The following is a 25,758-nucleotide window of genomic DNA, read 5'->3' on the forward strand; positions in this document are numbered from 1 at the left end:
ATCAAGTGTGCACTCAGTAGCTATTTAGAGTCAAGTGGTGAATGCCAGTCAAATATTTATTCTCCTATGGCTCCGTTTTGGCTGGCTGTGTTCACATGCTGTACTTGTGGCTGTAAAGATATTGATCAATGCGCCTATAACACTGCAGGTCATTCAGCCCTGCTGTGAACATTAGTGAATCTGACTAAATTTAGTCCAAACTGTTGCTTTATTAAAGGAACATGAATTCATGCGCATGTCTCATTACACACAATACACAGTAAATTCCACCTTTAATTTTTTATGGTTGAAGTAACCACCTCGTGTGAACATCATAAGTCTGTCAGAATGGCTCAGATTTTTTTTTTTGCCCAACTTCATTTACGGTAATCAGGCTTTTGGAGTTCAAGCTATTTCATACTCAAACAGAAGTATTCAAACTGATGAATAAAAGATCTAATTACTAACACTGTTACGGTTCAGCTATAATGTGTTCAGCTATAATGCTGCTGTGACAAAACAAATTTCCCACGTGTGGGACTAATAAAGGTTATCTTATCTCTTATCTCTCTTATCTTAATTATTTGGACAATAAATATTTTTTAATAAAATGCGCTGAAGTTCAGAGGAAAAGATTTGCATTTGTAGTTTTACTGTTGGTTTCTGTTTTTTCTTCTTTCTATACGACTTGTCTCTCAAAAAGCTTTTCCTCACTCTCAACTGTGATGTGGACAATTAATAAAGGAATTTGTAACTCAACTCAAGAGCAACACCACAGTTGTACTAACCATGATGAAACCTGGTAGAAAAATAACTCCTCCCTTTATGTACACTGTATCAGTGTTTTCTATTGTCTGAATGCACACAACTGAGAATATCTGCAAGACCCAAGTGCAATATGATCTTAAGATCAGATGATTACATAAGCATTTTATCTGAAACACACAGAGCACTTTATCGACATGTGGACAGCCAGAGGTGGAAAGTGCTCACAGAGAAAAAACTTTTCCAAGCTTATCACCAGTTGCAACATTAAAATTTCCAAGTAGTTCCTGAGTCAATATGAACTACTTAGAACAAACAAACAAACAAACAAAACAGCTGCCCACCTTTAGGTTCTGTCCATCAAAGGGCAGTGAGCCGCTGACCAGTGTGTAGAGGATAACCCCTAGACTCCAGACATCCACCTCTGGACCATCGTACTTCTTCCCCTGGAAGAGTTCGGGAGCAGCGTATGGCGGAGAGCCACAGAAAGTATCCAGTTTGCTGCCCACAGTGAACTCATTGCTGAAGCCGAAATCAGCTATCTTGATGTTCATATCTGCATCTAACAACAGGTTCTCTGCCTGCAGTGAAGAGAAAAAGAGGCAAAGCACACCGTGGACTGTCAACACCGACAGGAAGTGACTGATGTGGATAATCGTGAGGAGAAATTGTCTCACAAACTTTCACCTTTAGATCTCTGTGTACTATCCTCCTCTGGTGACAATACTGCACTGCAGACACAATCTGAAATATTAAAAAAAACAAAAAACAAAACAGGCATCATGACAGTTAAATACATGTACAATATCATGTACATTACATAGAAATGCACACAAACTGCAGCCTTTTCTTTATTGATTAATCAAACCGGTGTTTGTTCACAAACTGTTTTCGTAGGACTAGCTGGTGATTCTAAGGGCGCTTTCACACCGATAGCTTGTTTACTCTGAATCAGTTGATGAGTTTGTAAACTAGCAGCTTCATCCCAGGGTTTGGTTTGGTTTCACACAGACAAAAATCCAAGTGAAATCCAAGTGAACCAAAACGCATCACAACAAACCACGTGAGAACATTCAGCGCACTCATTGGCTGGGGCGGGAGCAACAAAGGTATATACAGGAAGAAGGTGTTGGGTGAGAAAACTGAATTTACATTCATTTCAGTTAGTTGCTAGCCCATGCAGACCTTTGCACATCTATAGTATCTTCCTGCAGTTAGAATAAAAAACAAAACAAAAATACGTTTCTACGGGATTTTTGTTTTTTAACTTAAACTTGTAACATACACCAGGGTAGTTGGTTCAGATCGGGGTTGGATTACGTTCACACCATAAATGAACCGTTCCAGACCACCTCCCCCCAGTTGTCACGGTGCGGTTGTTTTGTCTGATCACACCTGCACAAACTAACTGCACGAAAGGGGAAAATTAACCAGAATCAGAGTTCGATTTCCACAGGTGTGGAAACCCCTTAAATTAGCCACAGATGTGAATATAACTGCAAAAGACTAGCTACCTGATCAGGTGCACCTCGCCTCTCATGCTATGCCAGCTGGAAAAGGCTTCAGACCCTCCAGTGAAATTAATATTTGAATTAGCAGTTAAGAAAAATAGAAGGCTGGATATTGTATAAGATTCTTGCAGTGACATTGTTTATCTCAAAACGTGAGACAAACAAACAAAGAGAGCTTTCATGCAAGCAAAACATTTTATTAGTATTTGCACATGATCTTTAATCAAGCTATTATTTAAAAGAGGCCACAAACCTGCATGCACTCAGACATAAATGAACACATCTGGATTTTGACCCTGTCGACGTTACACCGAAGGAAAAAGAATAAAAATAAAATTGAATTCTGTTCACTTTCAGGCCAAGCATGAAAGGAAACTAGTAAATTCACAAACTACTGTAGATGCCTTATTGCTCCTGCAGCACCACTAGATGTCAGAGCAGCATCTAAAAGGAAGTTGTTCCCTCTTTCCTCTGCAGTCAGTGATAAAGCTTGATCTTGGTGCATGCAGTCTTCTCTCAAAAAACAGTAAGGGAATGACGACAGAGGCGTGAGCGCTGCGATACTGATGACTCACCTGTCTGAACTTGGCTCTGGCCTCCTTCTCCTTCATTCTGCCGTGAGCCACTAGATAGTCAAACACTTCACCTGTAGAAAGAAGAAATATATAATTATCAATAAGTATATTGATAAAAATCACATCAATAACCATGTACTAATGCTTGCTTTGAGGTAACCCAACAAATAACATGTTTAATATTTAATTTGAAATGGTGACTAGCTGGAGTGACAGATTTGTAAATAAGCATTTTTGCAATGAATTTTAGAGTTAAACTAACACAACAGAGTGACACTCAGAAAAATTAACAAAATGTCACCTGTTTGGTGGACATGAATTAATGCTTCACTTACCACCACTGGCATACTCCATCACCAAATAAAGAGTCTTCTCTGTTTCAATCACCTCAAACAATTTCACTGCAGGAGAAAGTGGGGAAAGGAGGCAGAGATGAAGTAAATCAAAAGCTAATTGAAGGTTGTGATTTGGTGTAAGCTGAGCTTGCTGGTCTGGTCTATCCTAATGCAATAAAACTCTTAACAGAGTCTGAATGGTGCCAGCATGGTACAAAGTGGCATTAAACCATTTGCTAACTATGCTTGTACTTTTGTACAGTCAGATCAAGATGTGATCATTTCTTTATATTTTTCTAGGAAAATGGGAAGCAGGTTCTGCGATTTATTTAAACAAGTTCAAACACACAGTAGATAAGACAAAACAGAGTTTCTGCAACTCTAAGGAGCCTAAAAGTCAATATTTGGTATGACTACCTTCATTCTTTAACACAGCCTGAACTGTAGTTTAAGTAGTTGTCAGGAATAGTTCTCAAGACATCTTGATGGACATTTAAAGCTCTTCTTTGGATGTTGGCGGCCTCTTATTCTGTTTACTCTCAAGTTGATCCCACTCTGCTTTTTCACCCAGACTCTGGGGAGGCCAACATGACTGATAGTGTTCCTTTGTGTGTTTTTCTATTCCAGGTATGCTTTTACTGTATTTGGCAGTGTTTTGGGGATCACTGTCACGCTGACGAATGAAAACCTTTGCTTCAATCAGACACTTTCCAGGTGATATTGCATGGCATGGAGGAGATTTCCCTGCAGCCAATGTTCCAAGAAAAACTTTAAAAGACCTTAAGAAAGCCTAGAGAACTATTGCTCAAGACGAGCTAAGAAGAAAAGAAAAAAATGAGGTGTGGATCATGAGTTTTGGACAGTATTCTAAGTAAAAGAATAATTTGCAGAAGGAAAGTACAATCTTATCAAAGTGTGAGATGTTTTCATGGATAAGGCAGTAACTTAATGGGGATCGCTTGTTACACAGTGTGCTTTCACAGGGAAATACTAATCCAAACTCACTGAGGGTCTTGTAGGTTGCTGTTTGGGCTTACCTATATTTGGATGATTCAAAATCTTCATTATTCTGACTTCCCTGAAGAGCTGTAGAGACAGACAGGAACATTTAATGCACCCACAAACATGTCAAATGAAATTACAATCAATGAGCACTTAGTGTCAGCTCGGGCTCTGCTGGGAAAGCACTTATTAAGCACTGATTAGAGGAGTTAAGTGAAGGGAACTCAGCCACAATAAATTACACGGATCTTCGAAACCATAAGAGAACCTGAGGATGACAGGACAACTGGACTGTGTGAAGCAACATGGCGCAGCGACAACATTGTGCTAAACCCTGCCCTACACAGACAGGGTAGAGAATTACATCTCCACCGACACGCTGCAGTCCAGCAAGCCGGCCAATCGGTTGTCCAAACAGCCAGTCAGCAGCATCGCACGCACAGCCAGCCACTGCAGAGAGGCAGTACACAGGCTCAGAGCCAGTCAGACATCTGCTGCCTAATGTAATCATCTTAGCATGCAAAAAAGATGCAGAAATGATGCTGATGCCTTAGTCACATAACTGTAGAAAACAAAATGTAGAAGAAGGTTCCTCTACTGCAGAGGGAGAAAGTTTCTACCCAGCCACAGGAGGCTAAAGGAAAATCTAATTTCTCTGAGCCTCCCTGTGCAACATCTGAGTGATGAGTCAGAAAGCAGAATCATTTAAAACTCAGTCTTGGCACGGCTGTTTATGTCAGACGAGCTTCTGCAGCCACTTAGAGGTGCTGTTGAATCGTCTACATTCTGCTGATTCTCAGCAGAGCTCTGCTGAGGTTGTGTTTGAGTGTTAAATTTCAACGCCAACACGACTGGGATTTCACACCTGAGGCAGAACACAGATTTTTGCCATTTGCTGGCTTCGACTCAGTGAAAACTGAGCGACGCTTTGATCCACGGTCTTTTCTAAAAACGAGGAAAAATATGTCGTTATCGAATGTGTCAAATTAAACGAAGAGAATGGATACTGTATTGTGGTGTGTGTGTCTATATGAGCATGTTTGTTCGACTTCTTTCAGTGGCCTTTTAGGTCTTACATAAGTGCCGGGATAGTCTATGTTTCTAGGTCATCAAACACAGCTATTACACCAGTGTGAGCAGGCCTGACTCTGTGGGACCTCTGAGCCACAGTCTGGTTCAACAACATGCAGGTACTCACTCTCACTCTAATTCTTTCTTTGGGTCCCTGTCTCTACTTGCTCACCTGCCTCACTTTTTCTTTTCTTCCTCTCATAACATCCAAAAAACACACCCACGCCCACACACGAATAATGCAAGAAAAAGTCTCAAGTTTTCTTAAACCTAAACAACACTTTTTCCCCCAAACAAGTGTGGTTTGAAGACTAGCATAGATTGTTTCCCAGTGCCACAGAGCTCCGTTGTTGTCCGGAAAATATTAAAACCACATCAGTAAGGCACACTCGGTGGCATTTTCCCTCTTTACAATGTAGATGGGCACTGTAGTTTATTCAGAGGCAAGCCCACACTCCTCCCACTGCTCTAAATGTTCTCAACAGTACAAAATAAGCAGTCCAAGACATTTTTTTTGTAAATAAATCTTCATCATAAAGTTTCAAAAATGTCCTTTTCATCGTCATGTTAATGACATTTATTGACAATAGCAAAAAAAATGTAATTATATTTCATCCCTATTAAGTAAGCGAGCTTCTTTGGCGTTTCATGACAGATCACAGTAATACAGACATATCTGAATTTCATTTTATAGCTTTTCACCGTTTTAATTATCAGGCCCAAAAGAGATGCACTGGCCAGCTGAGCAGCACCAAAAGGCCCGAAAGACCACAGAAGACAACTAAACCGGATGCTAAAAGAATGATTTCCATTATTAAGAAGAACAACTTCTCAGCAATTAACCAAATCAAGAACACTCCTGAGAAGGCAGATGTATAACTGTCAAAGTCTACAATGAAGAGACGCCTTCATGAATGCAAATGTAGAGGATCTACAAGGTGCAAACCACTGGCTACACTCAAGAACAAGAAGGTCAGGTTAGACTTAGGCAGGTCATACCACATGACCTGTCTAACATGGTGGAGGCTAGGGGTGGGGGGAAAAAATTGATACTGTGTAGTATCGTGATATTTTTTTTGCTAATAATGTATCGATACAGGGACAGCAGAAATCGATATTTTGTTACAAAAAAGGTTTTTGTGCTCTGACTTCAGAGCATGTTGATCCTTTTTCTGAGCAAGAATCCTGACATTCCTTCACTGTCCAAATGTGTTTAACTTTTTCTTTGGCAGCAATAAACATGACAGTTTACTTATTTTAATTTAAGACATGTTTTATTTTAATTAAGTTTAAAACTTTTTTCCATCCATCCATTCGCTTCCGCTTATCCTTTTTTTTTTTTCAGGGTCGCGGGGGGCGCTGGAGCCTATCCCAGCTGTCATAGGGCGAGAGGCGGGGTACACCCTGGACAGGTCGCCAGTCTGTCGCAGGGCCAACATACAGGGACAGACAACCATTCGCACTCACTTTCATTCGCACATTCACACCTAGTGACAATTTGGGTTATCCACTAGTGGGGATAGGTTTAAAACTTTTTTATTTAATGTAAAATGATATTTTGTTTTAATTTACTTTCAAATTCTTCAGTTGCTGAATGGGCTGCATAGTTTTCATAAATTTCATAGTTCAAAATAGCTATAATTGTACCAGATGGTTGCATTCAGTTAAGCTGGGCTAGACTGTAATACAAACCGTTCAGTTTGTCAACAATAAAACTGACTGAAATGAGAGAAAGACTGAGTGCGAGACTTTGATATTAGATAAAATGAATATTGATAAAGTTTACCTTTATGTACAGAATCTGAATATCGCAAAATATTTTAAAAAAAACTTGCAATAATATCGTATCGTGCGTTAAGTATTGTGATAATATCGTATCGTGGGATGTATGGTTCCCACCTCTAGTGGAGGCGGTGTTATGCCGTGAACATGTATTGCTGCTAGTGGAAGGAGGTCACTGTTGGGTCGCCGGTGTTTACTGATGATGTGACAGCTGATAGAAGTAGCAGGATGAATTCTGAACAAGTGCACAAGGCGATACTCTGTGTGCTCATTTCTGCTCATTTCGCCAAATGCTGCAAAACTGAATTAACAGCACACAACCTAAGAGTTTCTCAAGGCAAAGAAATTGGATATTCTTCAATGCCCAAGTCAGTCGCGTGATCTCAACTCAACAGAGCATGGTTTTCAGGTACTGAAGGCGAAACTGAATGCAGATCAACCCACAAACAAGCAGCATATGAATGTGGCTGCAGTGATGGGCCCTCACAGAGGATCTCATGGGAGGAAACAGCGTTTGGTGATCTTTAGTGACTGACTGCAAAGGATTTTCATCAAACTATCAAAAACAGTCCTTATATTTAAAATTATGTTAGTTTGTCCAAATACTTGTGAGCAACTATGTATGAAAATTAAATGGTTAATAGGAAATTTTTGTTAAACATCTTTGCATTAAAGCTGAAAGTCTGCACTTCCATCACATGTTGACTGATTTCAAATTCACTGTGCAAAAACTTTTAGCATCCCTCTCATGGCTTTGTACCTAATCTGTGTGATCTATTTCTGTACTAATATGAAAACAGTTTACAGCATATTAACAGGCACAAATATAGAGTTCCTACAGACTGAGTGTATGGTGTTCACTTGTACGATGTACATGTACGATATATACACTCACGTTTATACATTAATGCAACTATTTTGAGATTGACATTTTAAAGGAATGTGTGCATGCAGATTTTATAGCCTGAATTTGTTATGGGACAAAAATCTTCCTGATCCAAGTGCCTCAGAATAGCAGGCTTCTGCATGGCAAACCTTGCTCCATACTCATCAACTGCCATGTTGGCCTGAGAGGTTCCCCCGTGGTAACAAAGTCAATTAGAGTGGAAACACACTGACACAATAACCAGAAGATCTACCGCACTACACAAGAATAAAAAACAACCCCCCCCCAAAAAAAGTTAGAACCTCCGATACACATCCATCCATGCACGTGCTTTAATATCTGATGCATTGGTCAAGACAGAAAATCTGTAATATTCTGGATGAGTGATGAATTATAGAGGCAGTGCTTTATCTCAGTCTCTTATCTCTTCCCGTCTCTGCCTTGTTCCGCCTCTCTTTCTCTCTCTCTCGTTTGCGTCATTGCCCTAAAGCCCCTCACATGGGAAGCACGCGTGCAGCCACTTGGAAACAAAAATTAGAACAAATCTGAGAAGGGCAGTGGAAAACGACAACAACAAACACTGTGTCTGTCGATATAAGCTCAATAAGGATGTAGCCACCATGCAGGCTGACAGGAGATAATGAATTAGCGGTCTTTGATCCAATCTACTATTAATATCAATAATATCTACAGATGCAGGAAGGGGGGGGGGGGGGGGGGGGGTCACAGCCTGGCATAAAGCAGATTTTCAGGTAGACAAGGATTACAGAAAGAGCTACAAAAACAACAAATTTGCATCGCACACATCATTTGCAATGCGGTTGAATCTCAGTAGTCTGTGCCAGTGACCTACTTCCAGCCACCCAGAGGCACCCAGTCTCCCAAACTAGCCTTAATTACAGCAGTCCCCATACAGAAGGAGCAGATATCAGACTGGGAACACTTACAAGAACTGGCTGGACTATTTCAGTCACAGCAGCACAGCTGCTCATTCAACATGGAGATTATTGATAGGATGAGTAGTCTGGAAGCCCTCATCCCTCTAATGGGTACGTGCGTGCATGTTTAAAGTGCTCAAATATTACATAAAAAACCACATATCAGTAAATAACCATAGCTTTCTGTTTTTCCAAGAAAGACAGTGAGAGACAAAGACAAACAGACAGGCATCACTGATATTCAGGAAACAATCCCATCCTCGACTCCCAAGGTGCTAAAACCCAACAAGAAAAGGCACACATCTTTTTCCAATCACTCTGCAACTATGAGCCACTCGTTATTCATAATCCACAAAACCAAAACACACTTTACTTACACCAAAACTCATTTTAACGCTTGTATAATATGTCTTATGGAACAGAAAATATTCACAAACATGTAAATCTGTGCATATCTTAGCCAGCGTTTCAGTTGTGTTATGATTCACCTCAAACACAAGTGCTGCCCGTCCAATCACCTTCTGCTCATCTGAACAAGACCAAAGCTTCGCTAGCCCATAGGCTCAACAGCGTTTCATTGGCTAATGCAGAATGGCAGGCACAAGACAGACATCAACAACACCCATTTACAAGAGCTTGACCCCATAGTGAGCTTTTTGTAGAATACACAAACAGAGTCGCCGTGTATTGTTCGGAGCAGTTTCTCACACAGTCACACTCGGATATAAGAGTGAGGGTAAAGGTTGGTACTGCAGCTTTGAGCCATGTTAAAAATAATAACTAGAGAAGCTGCCAGTGTTTCTGGGGTTTAATTTACCCTCTTCATGCTCTTCAGTCTTTTACATGTCATGTGTAACAGAAGAGAACCACATGCCAATCATGCAACCTTCCATATTTCACTGGCGTCTTTTAAGCGATGAAAAAGAAAACAACTCTTATTTACAGATTACAAAGAGAAAGCGCTGGGATGATGGGATGAGCGCAGCGTTTGCTCGGAGGGGATTAGCGGAGAGGCCTATTTTAGGGCTAAAATGCCTAAAACCATGACAACGTCAACAACCCTGACCACAGATGACATGTGATGCATTTCCTGTGGCGAATCTCAGGAGGTGCTTTGGATGCTAAGCTGACCTCATTTCCTGTTGGGGCTGAAACCACCTCAAAGTCACATCAGGGCCAATGGGCCATAAAGAAAAAGAGGGGAGGTTCGCTGTAACCTCATGACTCATTTTGGCCTCTGCTAACCCCTCTTTAAAATCAAGTGATCGGGACACTGTGGGCTCACACAGATATGCTTAAGAAAATAAGTGTTAAAGTGCTGTTTGATGTGAAATAAAGCTAATTCTAATCAGAGAGGATGCTAGCTACACTAATGCATAAATGTGTGCATAATGTTGCCAAAAATGACAAAAAAAATCCCCAGAGATTCTGCCAGCTAGAGCCTTCTGCATAAACCAAATATCTTCTGCTTATGTCTCTGTGTGTCATACAGGTTTGCGTGTATGTGCATGCGTGTGGTAGTAAAAGATCTGACAGGGCGATGGTTGTGCCTACAGTGCCAGATGGTGAGCCCACAGCCTGGCTCCTCTGAGACCATAAAAAGAAATATTAGTGGCATTTTGACAGGCTAACATGAAAGAGTGGCAGGGAGTGTAGGAATAATGTGGCCCAATCAGGCATCTCAAACCCACACTGAAACAGAGTCAGCATGAATGGCTCAAATGTTCTCCATGTTTGCCCTGCGTACAAAAGGTCTAATCAAGTCCAGATTAGTTTTTTTTTTTTTAAATGCACTGGACAATCCTTCTCGATCCACGTATTTAGTGTTGCCTCCAGATATAGTTTACTTAGCTATGCAGACCAGCATTTTAACCATGAAAATCTACATCACACGATAATCAATTTGCTGTCCAGACAGCTGTGTAGTAAAAATACAAAAACTACTATGATACCGATGTCGAAAGGGGGGAATTTGTGTATAGCTGCTTAAATTTTGCATCTACTCATTGGTGAAGGGTCATAGAGCAGCCCAAACAGCCTCAAGCATTACAGTGAAATTAGGTCTAGACTTGTAATTTGAAGAGTGCCTTCAACAAAATCGCTTATTTTAATATACTCACTTTATTAGGTAGACACAAATTCCATTGCTCGCTAATGCAAATATGACATCATTAAATCAACTGGCAGCAACTCTGAGCATTTAGGACATTCAAACCCAGTATAAGAATGAAGAAGAAAGGTGATTTAAATGACTTTAAATGGCCAGAAGACAGGCGAAAAGCGACATTCTGTCTTGAGCTGAATGTAACAGTAATTCAAATAATCACTCGTTACAACCAAGTTGTGCAGAAGAGCATCTCTGAACGCACATGTCAGACCTTGAAGGAACTGGCTACAGCAGAAGACCACAGCAGGTTCCACTCCTGTCAGCTAAGAGCAGGAACCTGAGGGTACAATTTATACAGGCTCACCAATTAGAAGATTGGAAAAATGTTTCCTGGTCTGATGAATCTCGATATCTGCTGCAGTGTTCAGAACCTAGAGTTCAAATTTAGCATGAACAAATGCCACATATCAGTGGTGGTGTAATGGTGTGGGGGATATTTCGTTGGCACACTTTGGGGTCTTTAATACCAAATGAGCATCATTTAAACACCACAGCATAGCTGAGTATTGTTGCTGACAATGTCAATCCCTTTATGACCACAGTGTAGCCATGGTCTGATGGTCGTTTCCAGTGGGATAACGCACCATGTCACAAAGCTCAGATTTCTTGAACATGACCGTGAGTTCACTGTACTCAAAAGGTCTCCACAGTCACCAGATCTCAATCCAATAGAGCACCTTTGGGATGTGGTGGAACAGGAGATTCATGGATCCTGGATGTGTGCTATCATGTCAATACAGACTAAAATCTCTGAGGAATGTTTCCAGCAGCAGAATTAATGGTTCTGAAGACAAAAGAGGGTCCAGCCAAGCGCTAGTAACGTGTACCCAACAAAGTGACCAGGATGAATATTTTGTACACCCAGGAAACATTTAAGAGTGAATGAAAAATCTAAATATCATGACTGACTTTGGTAAGAGCATGGTTTGTTTTGTTTTATTTTAATCTTAAATATTGTAAAGGTTTTCTTTTTTGGTTCTTTTTTTAAAAAAAAAAACCTTAACTGTGTTTTCTTGAATTTTAATTATAACTGGACTGAAAAATAAATAAACAAACAAATGTGAACCTAACTGAAAATGCGTCAGCCTGCCAGGGTGTGACTTGGGGGATTTTAATGGAGAATAGAACAGAAACATAAAGGGAAATGCTAGATTTATTAGACGACACAATACAAACGCATCATAGAAAAAAAGAATCTCCATAATCTTGTTTTCATCATCGTTAAAAGCAAAAACCATGGCTGAAAATAAAATTAGATCTATGAAAAGCTCTGATAAAATGCGAGATTAAATTATCCACACTACATATTATAGCACAGTGGTGATTTCTCATTTTTGCACTCTCGATGCCCACTTGTTATTATTTTTCCAGCCTTTCAATTGATAATCAGCAGCAATACAAACCTCCAAAAAAACAGGAAACAGAGCAAATGACTGCAATGTTGCTTCTCTTTGGTTTTTCCAAGGCATTATTTGATCAGTCCAAGGTCGAAAGAGTGCCCAAGCAGAAAACTGTATATAAAAAGCACATGTTCCCTTTAATGTATTCGTGATGGAGCTTTTACAAGGGTAGCATAGGACACTCTGGGTCAATGAGACGATCGATTCAGTCCAGGAGACGGCTGCTGCATTACAAGACGAGCTTCTGCATTGCAGATGGCATATCTGTATACTATTACGGGAATCTACAGTATGGAGCAGAGGGCGTGAAAATATATAACTGTGTATATGCTCCAAATAAGGATACATAACAAGACTCTACAGTTGATACAAATACAGAACATTTTACATCATCTGCTAATGTGAATGCAAACGCCAATGTACTGTATGATGTAATATTAAAAACACTTTATCCCCTATATATTAAAAAAAGCTGTATAAGTGCTGCAGCTCACATATGAAAGCCCACTGAATAATTGATCAACTGGGCTGCACGGTCACGTGATACATCTGTCCTGCTACATTCAACACTACACAGCGGACAACCCAACCCATCCGGTATGAAACTCCTCATGACCCAATCTGGCAGTGTCCCAGTCAGTTTCTATGCAGAATATTAATCCACCACATACGCACAAAACAAAATGTTCATTACCCTCACTTTGTGCACAGATTAGAAACCACACAATAGGCTGCGACACAAAAGAGCTCAAACAACGAGAATTATCTCGGTCAGATTAGATGAGCGTGGAACTGAGAGCTTGAAACTCTCACAGCAACTACACACTGATTGGCTAAAGAATTGCCGTCGGATCCCATTAAGATCCAAGACAATTGCAGGAATATAATCGTGTTAGAAATGCCCTGATAGGCGAAAAACCACCGTGTTTTACAGATGCCAAAGAAGGACTTCGGCAGTGAACCAGATTTGGTCTCACAATAGCCCTTTATGATTACACTCTGCTTGATTAGGCCAGCCTTCACTCACTCACCGAGTTCACTCATCTCATCTCCATTCAGACCAACATAAGGTGGAAGCACTATTTAGAAGCTAATCGCAATTATTTTGTCATTAAGAAGCTTGTAGGGGGCAACATTTTCCCACCCTGGTGGCCTACAAAGACACCATCAAGTGTCATTTATGTAGGTGTGGTTGTTATAATTGTCCATTATCAAAATGAGTCAGTCAGTTGCTAGGTAATTTTTTCATCTTTTACAAAAACCGGAAAGTAAAAGAGCAGCAGCGCTGGTGAGCCGCGCTACGATAATGTCATGATCATGAAAAGAATTCCAGTCAGTCAGCTGCACACCTGATTTATTTTTAGACTCGCAGTAGGTGATGTTGGCAGCTCTTGCTTTCCTTCCACATGTTCTAATCTGCGATGATGACTGTATGTGTACCGGTCTGTGCATTTACTTGGATAGCTTTCTTTGTGAGGACTGGCTTAAGTTTAAAACCACTGGAGTGACGAAATTTAGGGAAAGTGAGGAGCTTTTGAGCACTCCTTCCCTTTTCACATATATTCAAAGACCTATTTGAAGATGAACCTGGATTAGCCTGGTTTGAGAGCTAATAATGCAATATATGGACAAAGAGCACAAAGATAACCACGTGTGTTTAATGGGAGTCAGTAATCAGGAAACAGTCCCACAGCCTTTTTTCTAATTGGTTATGACTGCTAGACAAGGGAAGTGACAAACCGGACAGCAAGTGTATTTTTAGCTGCCCGTAACCACAAACAACAGAGTCAGGAGTGAAGGAGGTTGTGGCTGGAGATTAAACAAGCCCTGTGGTCTCTCCTGAGTACATCTGATTACATTATGTAAAATAGCACATCCTGAGTTCAAAGAGCAAAGAACAGAGTGGGGAGAACTCGGGAAAGACTATCGGAAAAGCCCACGAACACTGTAACCAAGACATCAATGTTACCATGTGGTCATAAAACATAAACTCACCTTCTGTAGGCTGGTTGGATTCAGCTGGGTTTTGTCTATTATCTTCACCGCCACCTAGAGAGAGAAAAGACAGGAAGACAGGGGAAGTAAAAGAAAGGGAGGGAAGGGGGGAGAGAGAGCGGGATGCAGACAGGAAAAAAATAAAAGATAACCAAGATGTCAAAGCTAATTCCAGTTTTGTATTTGTGCAGTTAAAACTTTCATTGAAATGAATTCTTATTATTTCACTATTGTGCGGTGAGGTGACTTTGTCAAAACATGTCACAGCTGAATCATCCATTCAGCCTGAACACACCTAAAAGCTTCTCTATTCAGTAATTCATTAAGACGTGAAGCATTGATTTGCAGAGATCAAAGCAGAAATACAAATTCCCTCTTGACTATGACTATACTGTGAATCAAGAGCCTTTACACACTGAGAAAGGCAACTTAAAGCAGGGAGCAAGAAAAGTTTGGGTAAATATTCTCAATTGGCAACCATGTCAGCAGTCATTTGCATCCATCTCAATAATCACCCCAAAGTGCTTGAGGAAACTGACATAGTCTCCTCACTTTGAGAGCTCAGCAGCTTTCACTGACTATCTGTGCCATACTGCAGAGTCAAAAGCGAGCCACTATATTATCTTGAGAAGTTTTAGTTTTTCATACACTGATATGTTGCCCCCCACCCCTTAGCTCCCTTGTAGCACACATAAAGTCATCCTGTACTACTAAATTCTCAGGTTAAACACCATTTAATGTCTGAGCTGATTGCTCACACACAAGTCTAGAAAAGTTCACAGCTGCATGTGTGAAAAAAGTGCTATGCTAAGCTTTTTTTATATGCGTAAATAAATTAGAATGACAGTTTTTATAGCCTAACCACAGGTAATTACCATAAAATCTTTTCTTAGCCTGACTACAGAGAGCAAAGGGGTCTAAGGATCAAACTAGTAGCTGTTTGCTGACTTGATATTTGAAATCCTTCACGCGTTTTACAGCCTCCATATGTCTCTTGAGACTCTTCAACCAACTGACAGTATCAAAGCTCTTAAACATGCGTTTGTTCCTTCTTTTTGCACTGTACTTTGTACTGAATGGATGCTGTTATCTCAATTCAGAACTGGAAAGGAGAAGCTGCTGTTGGCTTTGGTGCTAAGATAATATATTCATAAAATGCATTAATAAAGCAAACAGAAAAATATCGAATTAACATCTGTGCAGTTAAAAATTAACTTAGTCTGTCAAAGTTCCACTTTCCTGATCGAATAAACCAGTAGGTTACAGAACGCTGTGTTGTTTGCCCAACTTTATTGCACCAAATGGCGCATGTAAATGTACGTACTTTTTATTACATTGCACAAAGTTAGCATATCACACGTATGGGGACAGAGCATGAGTCCAGCTATAACTGTGAATGCTGTCCATGGCTGCAGTTTGGACTTAACCAAAAGAATCTGTATCTTGGATTTACACTAAGTAACAATACAGGAGAATTTAAAGATGCATAAACGTATTTGCTCGTCTGCCATTCTTATAGGGTTTAATGTGATTTCAGCCCACCCTTAGCAGCAATAAAAACTTCAACTCTTCTGGGAAGATTTTCCACAAGGTTTAGGAGTGTTTCTGGGAATATTTGATCATTCTTCCAGAAGTGCATTTGTGAGATCAAACACTGATGTTGGACGAGAAACAACCCCACATCATAATTCCATCTCCACCAAAACTTAACACTTGGCACAACGCAGTCAGAACAGTACCATTCTCCTGGGAACCCCCAAACACAAACTCATCCATTTGATTGTCATATGAACAAGCATGATTTGTCACTCTAGAGAAAAGGTTTCCAATGCTCTAGAGTCCAGTGATGGCATGCTTTACACCACACCAAAACTTTGCATTCTGATGGAAAGCTTGGCTGCAGCTGCTGGGCCATTGAAACTCTTCATACAAAAATCTCCATGTGCAGTTCTTAAACTACTTTATCTTTAATAGCAAGGTCATCTCATGGCTGGACTTCTTCCACAGGTGGCATCGTATCACGGTACCATGCTGGAATTTACTGAGCTCCTGAGAGCAATTCATTCTTTCACAAATGTTTGCAGAAGCAGCCTGCAAACATGAGACAGGCGATTTTATTCACCTGTGGCTATGGAAGTGAATAACTTCTGGAAATATAGTGAATGTATCACACAGTGACAAAGCCCTAGGTTTTAACATTTTGTTGGGTATAGGAGTTGCACGACTCATCTCAAATCAAGTGATTTATACAACATTATTGTAGGATGTGTCCCCCCCCACACTCTACCCCCAGGGAGCTGTGCCTTAACCATGATCTCCAATCATAACCATGTCTAACATTAGAAGTATCATAGGAGCGGATCTTGAAGAGATTTTGTCATCATCTATGTTCATCTGCTGAATTACATTCTAGCACAAAGATTGTAACCTCTGTAGAAGACACACTGATAACATTAAAGATGAATAATATCACAAAAACATACATTTTTTCTAAAGCATTACTGTGCCTCTGGCCTTATAAGAGCTTAATAAGCATGCTTCAGTGGATGCAGGCTGTTGGTAAGCCTGGTAAGGGGGGAAACCAGCAAGCAGATGCTGAGTCATGGTGATGAGAATACAGGTTATTCATCTAAAACCACTTTCCCTAAGAACTATGGCACAAATTGTTTTGTAATTTAATTTGATACAACCCCAGAAGCCAAACTTGATAATAACACCAAGAAACAGTCTAACAGGGAGAGGATGGAGCAAAGTGAAAGACTGCAGAAAGGCCTACTATGTGTAGAAAAACACAGTATGCAGGTGGTGTCTATTTGTAGCCCTTCTTAGGTGGGCAGGTGCACAGACAGACTCCCTTCCTCTCTGCTTCCTCCTGTCACGGACGAAGCTCAGGTTTAGGCACGTATTTGCGTGTCTGTTGATGTACAGTACGCCTACAGGTGTTGGAACGGTCCTCATGTGTCACTCTGCTGCATCAACTTCCACTATTCCCTTTGCATGAGTCAGTGAGATTCATTTAATTTCCTCGACACGATGCCGGGAAAATATTTTCATTTTTGTTAGCAGACAGAGATTTGATGAATGAGTGGACGGCACAAAAATCATACACAAGGCCTCTGTGTGCATGTGGGTGCGTGTGTGTTCACGCTAATGGATTTGAGGGTAAATAATTCAGTTTCACAGTGACAGAAGGGCACTGTGCATCAGTGTTAATTATTCAGCCCAGTCGTAACACAGGGGCCATATGCTCTTCACAGTATGCAGGACTTGTGATCGTGTGTGAATATTTAGACAGCGAGGACACAAAGGGGAAACTTTGCATCGCTCGTGTGCTCGAGTGCTTTGCGCGTTTCCTCTACACTCTGATTTCCCTTTAGGCTCTGTTATCAAAACCACAGAATCATGATATCTGTGTGCTAAAGGGAAGTATTTTAGCATTGTATAAGGTCATATGCGATGAAAAGAAAGGCATGACTGTAATACAGGGAGCAGGGCTGATGTATGAAATGTACGACAACAAAAGTTATTTTCACGTCACATCTATGCAAATAAGTGCTCTGAATGTTGTATGCATATTTGCTTCTACACACTTCTATGCACTCTAAAACAAGAAGCACAGTTTATACCATACTTGCCATATAAGTGCTAATGAGTATGTCCATATTTTCAGTGCTTTGTTTTCCTCGTTTCTATATTTAGCTCTCCAAGTAAATTTGCTCTCTGCGGAGACTAAGAGGATATTGAGAGCTTCTAAGAACAAGGGTCAAATTCCTTCCATGTGTCAGCAAGAAAGCTGCAACATAGACTGAAAAAGATAAACAGATCAACAGATAATTTGATTGATTTGTTATTTACGTTAAAACTATTTGTAAACATAATTCAGAATTAATGGAAAGTGACCATTTACTCTAAACCTAATGCCTTAAAAGCATTAAATTACCATGACATTCATGCTCATATGTAAACTTGATGGATGTAGCCTCCAGGTCTGTGAAGCAGTCCTAATGGCCAGATGGTGACTCTTCGTGGTAGAAAAAGTCATCTATGGTATACAAGAGTCTGAGAAAACAATTCTGCTTCTCACTTAAGTTTTTGCCTCAGGCAAGCAGTTTATAGCCTCAACAGATAGTTTCAAATCTTCTTCATTGCAGAAACATTTGGTCATTTTGTAACTTACTGTCCTGTTTACTGTGAAATAGGCATGTCTACCTTGTGAGTGTGCAATACAATTATCAGAATGAGTTAACCAAGCTAGCTAATGCTAACATTCGCTAACGAGTTCTGCTCTCTCATCCAGTTTTCAAAGACTGCAACAGAGAAAGCGACAAACCCAAGGCTTCAAACTTGGACAATAAAAGACAGGGTTCAACACTGGCTGCAAGTATATTTTATGTACAATCTATATCTGATTGGTTTCCCCCAATATTGCCACTATATGTATGATAAAACCACACTAATAATAAATTATATCAATCCCAGGTCACCAATAGGTGGACTGTGGATTTTGATGGACAGTTTCTATTTTACTCTCTCGTATTTACAGTAAAGGTATTTTTCATCTGTGCTGCCTTTTCCTTTGTGATGGTCAATTTATGCACACAGGAAACACACAGAAAGAAACGGAGGGTTAAAGCTGAGATGGGTTTACACGTAAAATGTGGTTAAAGAAAACGAAGCAAAGAAGAAAGTCAAACTACACTTTTTAACATTTTAAATTGAGCACTTTATTTAAAGACATTTGAATTCAAAAGTTATTTTACTTGAAACGAGAAAATGACATTCTGTCATTATTATATTATTAGACTGCACGCCAGTTCATTAAAAAAAAAAAAAAGAATAATAAACATTGTTGAAATAATGTTGAACGTTTTTAAGCTACTTAAAAATAAAACGTACTGGACTGTAATGTTTGTTTGAGGGAGTTTTAACTGGACCTCCTTAAATTTTAATTAAATACCCCTGATATAGAAAAGTCATGACATTATAGGACTACGTCTTAATTTCAGTTAAGTTTACAAATAATGTTGTCCGCTGAGTAAGTTCATAGGGGCGTATGGTAGAGGCAAATGTTACCATTAGTATAGCTCAGCATGCGTGTGAATTGACGTGCGTGTTCGTTTGGGCAGACAGAGGACACTCTGTCACGTGGAAGTGAGTCTGTGCAACCTCCTTTTTGGTTCACAGGACCTTTTGTTGTTTTTCTACACAGTTAAACCTCTGTTTATCACATCTGGAAAATCTATGTCAGTAAGTGTCTTTCTAGGTTCCTGCTACGATAACATTCGTTTTAGTGGGTCATGTTCTTTCCACCTGTTTTCTCCCTTACTCTGATCCATGTCTTTGCATTCTGATGAGCCAGCAAAGGCTCTCAGGCACACAAAGTGGCGCCTGACCTTCTCGGCAAACAGTGGGTAGCACACTCAATGTGTCTGTTTTACACTTGCATTAAAGGACACAGAACAGATCAAACTGTTACCGGTTAGACCTGAGAGAATATTTATTCCCTGGGCACTCAATACCGATATGACCTGATGCTTTTTAAAACTCAGAGGATTAAAAGATGCAAGTGGCTAAGACAGACATGAGAAGGACCTCCGAGGTGGATCGGGGCTGTCAGTGAGCCCTGCGGGTCCTACTGAGTGAAAGACAGTGAGCAGATCGCAGGTCATCGTTTTCTCCTTAGAGAAACAGGAGCTTTAATTACAACACATCAAAGCAGGGCATCTATCACTCTGACAAGGCAGCAGTGTATGACTGTGAGTGGGTGAAAGGGAGCGAGAGGTTGTCCTCACTGGGAAAGCTAACATGGTCAAGTACAACATTGTCATGACAGGAGATAATTCGTTCATCTGACAGCCAGAACACGGCCGAAAACTGGGTCTGACTGCAAGTAGATCAATGCCTTATCAACTAATTCATGTATAATCATTTTGAGTTGATAAATAAATAGCGATACCATCATTCTGTCACGTTGTGGTTTCTATGCGGCGAGGCATAACTTGAAAAAGATGCAAATAATTCAGCCGTGAAGCTGAAATATTTTTCTTTTAAGTACTGAAACTATAAATGAAAAAGTCACTCAGAGTATTTAGTACAGTATGGCTTTGTTGGTTTCCTGTGAGGGTGAATTAAATATATTCATGTTTTAAATAGGTCGAATAAAACAAGAACACTCCTAAATAGGGATCTGAACTTAAATCAACCAACAATGAAAGAAAACTGCAGTCTTAATTGTTAACATGGAGCAATGAAAGAGTCGGCCACAGAGGGCCACAGAGTTTCTTAATCTTTGAATTCAGGTGTTTTCCCATCGCCGCAGGTGCCTTTACAAGCATTTATGAAAGAATGGGTTGTTCCAAAGAGCTCACTGAATTTGATCGTAATATTGTAATAGGATACCACTGTTGGAACAAGTCAGTTCATGAACCTTCTTACCTCCAAGATATTCAACATTTAACTCAGAGTGGTACTATTGCAAGGGGTTGAGGAACCGCTCATTTAAAGTTACAGAGCGTGGTTGCCGAGTGCTGATGCACATGGTGTGTAAAAGTTACCAAAGATTTGCTGACTCGGTGACTGCAGAGCTTCAAACCCCCTGTGACATTAATATCAGCACAAACAGTTTGTGCCAGGAGCTAACGCTGACTCCTTAATCCTAACTTTTGATTTTGTTCAACATTTTTTATGCACAAACTTTAAAAGTGTTAGAGGGGGTCGAGTTTGGTGGCTTCTAGATCATGTTTCTGCATTTTGCAGATAGGTTGGGTTCGTCATACAACGACCTCCAGCTTGCCCTGGGTTCCAAGTTATAGTTCAAGTGTAAGACCATGAGTCACAGTCAGAAAAGGGTGCCCACTCTAGATTGGGAATGAGTTGCTGGCCAAAAGTGGAGGATTTTAAGTATCTTGGGGGGGTCTTGTTCAATAATAAGGGTGAGCAGAGCGGGAGATTAACAGGTGTTGGTACTGTGCCCACTTGGATGTGCACGCTATACTGGTGTGTCATGTTGAAGAGAGAGCTGAATGTGAAAGTGGAGCCGTTGATCTACGTTCCTGCCTTCACCTGTGGGAACAAGCTCTGGGTGGTGATGGAACAAATGAGACTGTGAATAGAAGTGAAATGGGCCTCCTCCATGAAGGGTGGCTGGGCTCACCTTAGAGACAGGGTGAGGAGCTCGGTCATTTGGAAGGAACTCAAAGTACAGTTGCTCTGAGAAAAAAGCAGCCGGTTGAAGCTTCAGGCTTCTGACCAGGATGGGCATATCCTACTGGGAGGATTCCCTGGTGCAGTTTCAGGACGTGCTGGAGAGATTACACATTTTGGCTGACTTGGGAACACCTTGGTGTCCCCCCAGAACAGCTGGAGGAGGTGGCCTGAGAGAGGGAAGTCTGAGTGTCCCTGATTAGACTGCAGCTCAAATGACCCAGCAGTAGCAATTTGTGTTAAATAACTAATAATATTATTACTCATTTTATTCCAGCTTAGCATCTGTTTATTGTTGTGGTAGTTTGTCCTTTTTCCCGTTCTCACCTTTACCGTTCATGCACCGCAACAAAAAAGAAAAAAGGCAGGTGGAGGTCATGATAACAAAAATCTGAGTCGATGACAACTCATGAACTAAAAACCTACTGCACAGAGTCTTGCAGAGAAAGAATCACCGACTGAGCTTTTCAGTCAACTTAGTGAGCACAGCTTAGTCACAAACTACTTAAAACAGAGAAGTTGTTGGTGTAGCAGATTTAAAATACCTTAAACTGCTGATCCTTTGCTGTTAGCTGTCCTTTTAGCAAATAATGCACTGCTGCTGATCAATATCCCATATAAATATTGGATCAGTGCATCACTATATTATATAACACAAATAAAACGCACAGTATAAACGTTATAAAGCAAAGATTAAAAATTTGTCGCACCTCTCGTCCAGTCAGGACATGTCGTGCCAGCTTCACTTTGGCAAAATTCCCCTTCCCAATGGTTTTGAGGAGGCGGTAATTGCCAATGTGAGGGTGCTCCTCTGTGGAGGTGAAAGAGTTGCGGCATCGTGGCAGGCTGTGACGACTCGCGGACTTTGTTGGGGGGGCTTGGGGTTCAACAAAGCCGTCCACCGAAGAGTGCTGCAGGGAAAAAAAGTGGAGATCAGCAACATCCTTTGATTTACACAGACACCAATATTATTTAAGTAGTTTTGTGGCACATTTCCAAACTGATCATTTTGCTATACAGGCAAAACATACAGAAGCAATGCAGTACTGTTAAAGCTGAACTTTGAAAGAGTAGCTTTGCCCCAATTCCAGAGTTGGTTTCACAATGAGGATCTATACAGAAGTATTTGGGGGAGAATCAAAATCTCGGTGCTTTAACGCCTTAAACCTAATGACCCTATCATTCACAGTGTAAGAGTCAATATCAGAAGAAACTGAACTTCAGACTGTGTGTCTTTGACAAAACCAGCAAAAAAAGTGTAACACACAGGCACATTTTGTGATAACAATGTTGCTGGTTCCACAGTCAAAACCAATAACAAGCGTCTCTGTGATACAGCATGTGAAGGTGAATTAGGAACAGCTTGCTATAAGTACTATGCTGGCACAGGCTATATGCAGTCTCCTCTGGTCCTCTCCTCTACAACAGCTGCTAATGTCAGTCCAGGTCAGAGATCCCATGATCCTCTGCTCCTGAGCACCACACCCAGCCAGAGAATAAAGCCTTGGTCTGGTTACCCGGGCTCCCCTGCTCCCATTTCACTGGGGAAACGCTACACCCTGCTGTGTGCGCAACACCTCAGCTAGCCTCACTGAGGGAGTGCTATGATGCATGTGTACATTCCACAGCATAAATTTATATTAAATCCCGACAAAGTCAGATGGTTTTGTTTGTAATGCCTCTTTTAGATCAGAGAAATGTGCATGTGTTGTTTTTGCAGCGGGTAAATGCCACACTAGTGCCTTTCAAGTCAATTTTAGATCGCACCTGTAATGAGGCCAGTTTGACCTTCAGCCACACAACTGTGTACACACACACACACACACACACACACACACACACACACACACTTGGCTTAGGTTCTCTAAATCAGCAGTGGAATATTTGGACAGGCAAATGACTCTGGGCTCTTGTGATTGATTAATGCACAAAATTTGTTTCACTTGTCCATCCATTGATCCCAGACACTGAGATGATGTCTTCAGGGGGGCAAACATGAGGCATAACACACCTGTGCACATACACACACACATTAATAAAAAAAGATGAAGAAGAAAGCCAGAAGAGAGCTACTTCTGTTTTGCTGCACTTAAAGCCACTTGTCTTTCTGAGTAATAAGCTGTTATGCAATGCAGTTCAGCTGCAAGTGGGCCCTGGGGCTGCGTGCTGGAGTCGAACAGAGGGAGCCTGGGCTGGCTGGCTACTGCCAGTGATGCTGAGGCAGTGCTTTAATAGCCACCCAGAAGTCTGTGTCTGTGTCTGAGAGTGCAGCATTAGACAGACAGTTACATTAGCACTCCTATGAGCTGATGCATTACTGAACACTGGCAGATCATTGTTCAGTAATGTATCGGACAATGAGAGCGAGAGAGGACCGATGTCTTCATGTAAAAGTTAACAATAGGGTTTGTTAAGTTATGCAACTTTGCTGAAGAGGAAATGCATTTTCTCACTTGAATTTTAACCACCTCAACATGACAACCCGGGCAAACACGTGCTCAGAAATATAGAGGCAAAATAAAAGCCCTCTCTGTAAGTCTATGAATAGGTCAACCATTAAAAAAAAACAAAAAAGACTGCCTGCAGCCTTAAAGGAGGCTTCTGTTTCCAGGAAAGAAAGAAAAAAAATCAGACGAACCCAGATATGTCACAGCCTGTCAGCACACTCACACACAGACACACACACAGAGGAGCAGCCCTCATCTGTTCTGATCTCTGAAGAGCTACATTATTGTGGATGTGCGCGCCATAATTGGGAGTGGGTGGTCGTTCATAAACATTCCTCCACACGGCGCATGAGAAATCTCCTGTGATTAATTCAAGTCGTTCTTCGCCCTGTTGTCTGCGTGTTGGTTCGCTGAACAACAACACGCTGCCTCCTCCTCAGCAGCACCGAGCGTGCTCCTACAGCAGGGCCCGATAGGTTATGGATGTTACATTGCGATGCTACCGAGCCTTGCAATTGAAAAGTAGGGCAACATCCCCCCCTCTCACACACACACACCCTATATATTGACGTCGTGGACTAGAAAATACCCCCCCCCCAGCTGCACGAGTGGAGCAACACCATTTTCTCACAGGCCACACAGACACCTCATTCTCAGTGTTAACATTCAAGCCTCGCTTGTGCCATTAAAAGCGGCATAATACTGACGCAGTGCGTTGTTCAGGGTAGCCTTGTTGTGTAGAGAGAGCGAGGCAGTCACAGCCGGGCCGCACTTTTATTCTAAGCTATTTCTACGCTCCATGCTTTCATTCCCATCAGAAGGGAGGGGGGGTGAAAAAAAGCTGCTGTGCTCATTGGTCGAGTCACTCTGCAACACTGTAGCCTCACGAAGAGCTGCCATTAACCTGCACCGGCCAGTGCGCAAAATAACCACATCCCCGGGTCGTTACCACTCCGTCCCCACGCCCGGTATCGCTCAGGTGTCTCCGGACAGCTGCACTTACGTTCTCGGTGTCACGCTCGTTCACTGTGGGCAATGGCGTTCTGGTCGACATCTTGTGTGCTTCATAGGCCGCTCAGCGATGCGGCGGGCTGGGTAGAGCAAAAGCAGACACGGCGCGGTCCGTGAGGGAGAGCGGCGCCTCTGTTCTTCTCTACATCCCCTGTGAACACCGCAAATAGCGGCCCTTTTACCGCAGCATAGCGCACACAGGGCCCCGCCGGCACGCCAGATTTTCTTATCGGCTTTGTACACTTCCCTTCAGGTAGGCTAGTGGCAGACAGAAAAGGAGGAAAGAGAGAGACTGGGAGAGGGAGCGAGCGGGAGGGAGAGAGAGAGCGAGAGAGAGAGAGGGGGGCAGGCCAGGAAGATGCGTCGGTAGCGGACGGGTCTGCGCAGCTCATCTCAAACCTCCCACCAGGAAGGATGATGGGATCTCTCGCCCTCTCTCTCTCTCTCGTGCACATACACTCTCTTTGTCTGCTCCAGAGCTCATCATTCAAGTCACCAGAAAGCAGTTAAGGGCACAGTTGGAACAGTCACCGGCAGATTTAGACCAAATCCAGCTACAGGGAGTGTGCTGCCTGCCAAACAGGTCTACACTGCTACTGAACAATGCCCTAAAACCTGACAGTGGCTGTACAGACGTATTTTATCACGCAGTATCGTAGAGATGTTGAGGTAGACTCACTAAATAAGTGGC

The 25,758-nt window shown here is 41.5% G+C and overlaps 1 protein-coding gene across 4 annotated transcripts in view; it reads right to left on the reverse strand.

Annotated features, from left to right (window-relative positions):
• Window positions 1–25,453, reverse strand: part of mark1 (MAP/microtubule affinity-regulating kinase 1) — a 36,271-nt gene extending 10,818 nt beyond the window's left edge. The window contains exons 1-8 of one of the 4 annotated variants that reach the window (XM_004551707.5): window positions 25,060–25,453; window positions 22,320–22,520; window positions 14,407–14,460; window positions 4,203–4,251; window positions 3,166–3,231; window positions 2,831–2,901; window positions 1,432–1,488; window positions 1,089–1,325 (exon numbers count right to left, since the gene is read on the reverse strand). In XM_004551707.5, the coding sequence (XP_004551764.1) occupies window positions 1,089–1,325; window positions 1,432–1,488; window positions 2,831–2,901; window positions 3,166–3,231; window positions 4,203–4,251; window positions 14,407–14,460; window positions 22,320–22,520; window positions 25,060–25,110 (786 nt within the window). In that variant the 5' untranslated portion in view covers window positions 25,111–25,453. The remainder of the gene's footprint in view (window positions 1–1,088; window positions 1,326–1,431; window positions 1,489–2,830; window positions 2,902–3,165; window positions 3,232–4,202; window positions 4,252–14,406; window positions 14,461–22,319; window positions 22,521–25,059) is intronic. The other 3 variants (XM_004551708.5, XM_004551709.5, XM_012919257.4) reach the window with 3 other exon arrangements.
• Between the last annotated feature and the right edge of the window lie 305 nt (window positions 25,454–25,758).

The sequence above is a fragment of the Maylandia zebra genome, linkage group LG13, assembly GCF_041146795.1.
Source record: "Maylandia zebra isolate NMK-2024a linkage group LG13, Mzebra_GT3a, whole genome shotgun sequence".
Taxonomy (NCBI): Eukaryota; Metazoa; Chordata; class Actinopteri; order Cichliformes; family Cichlidae; genus Maylandia; species Maylandia zebra.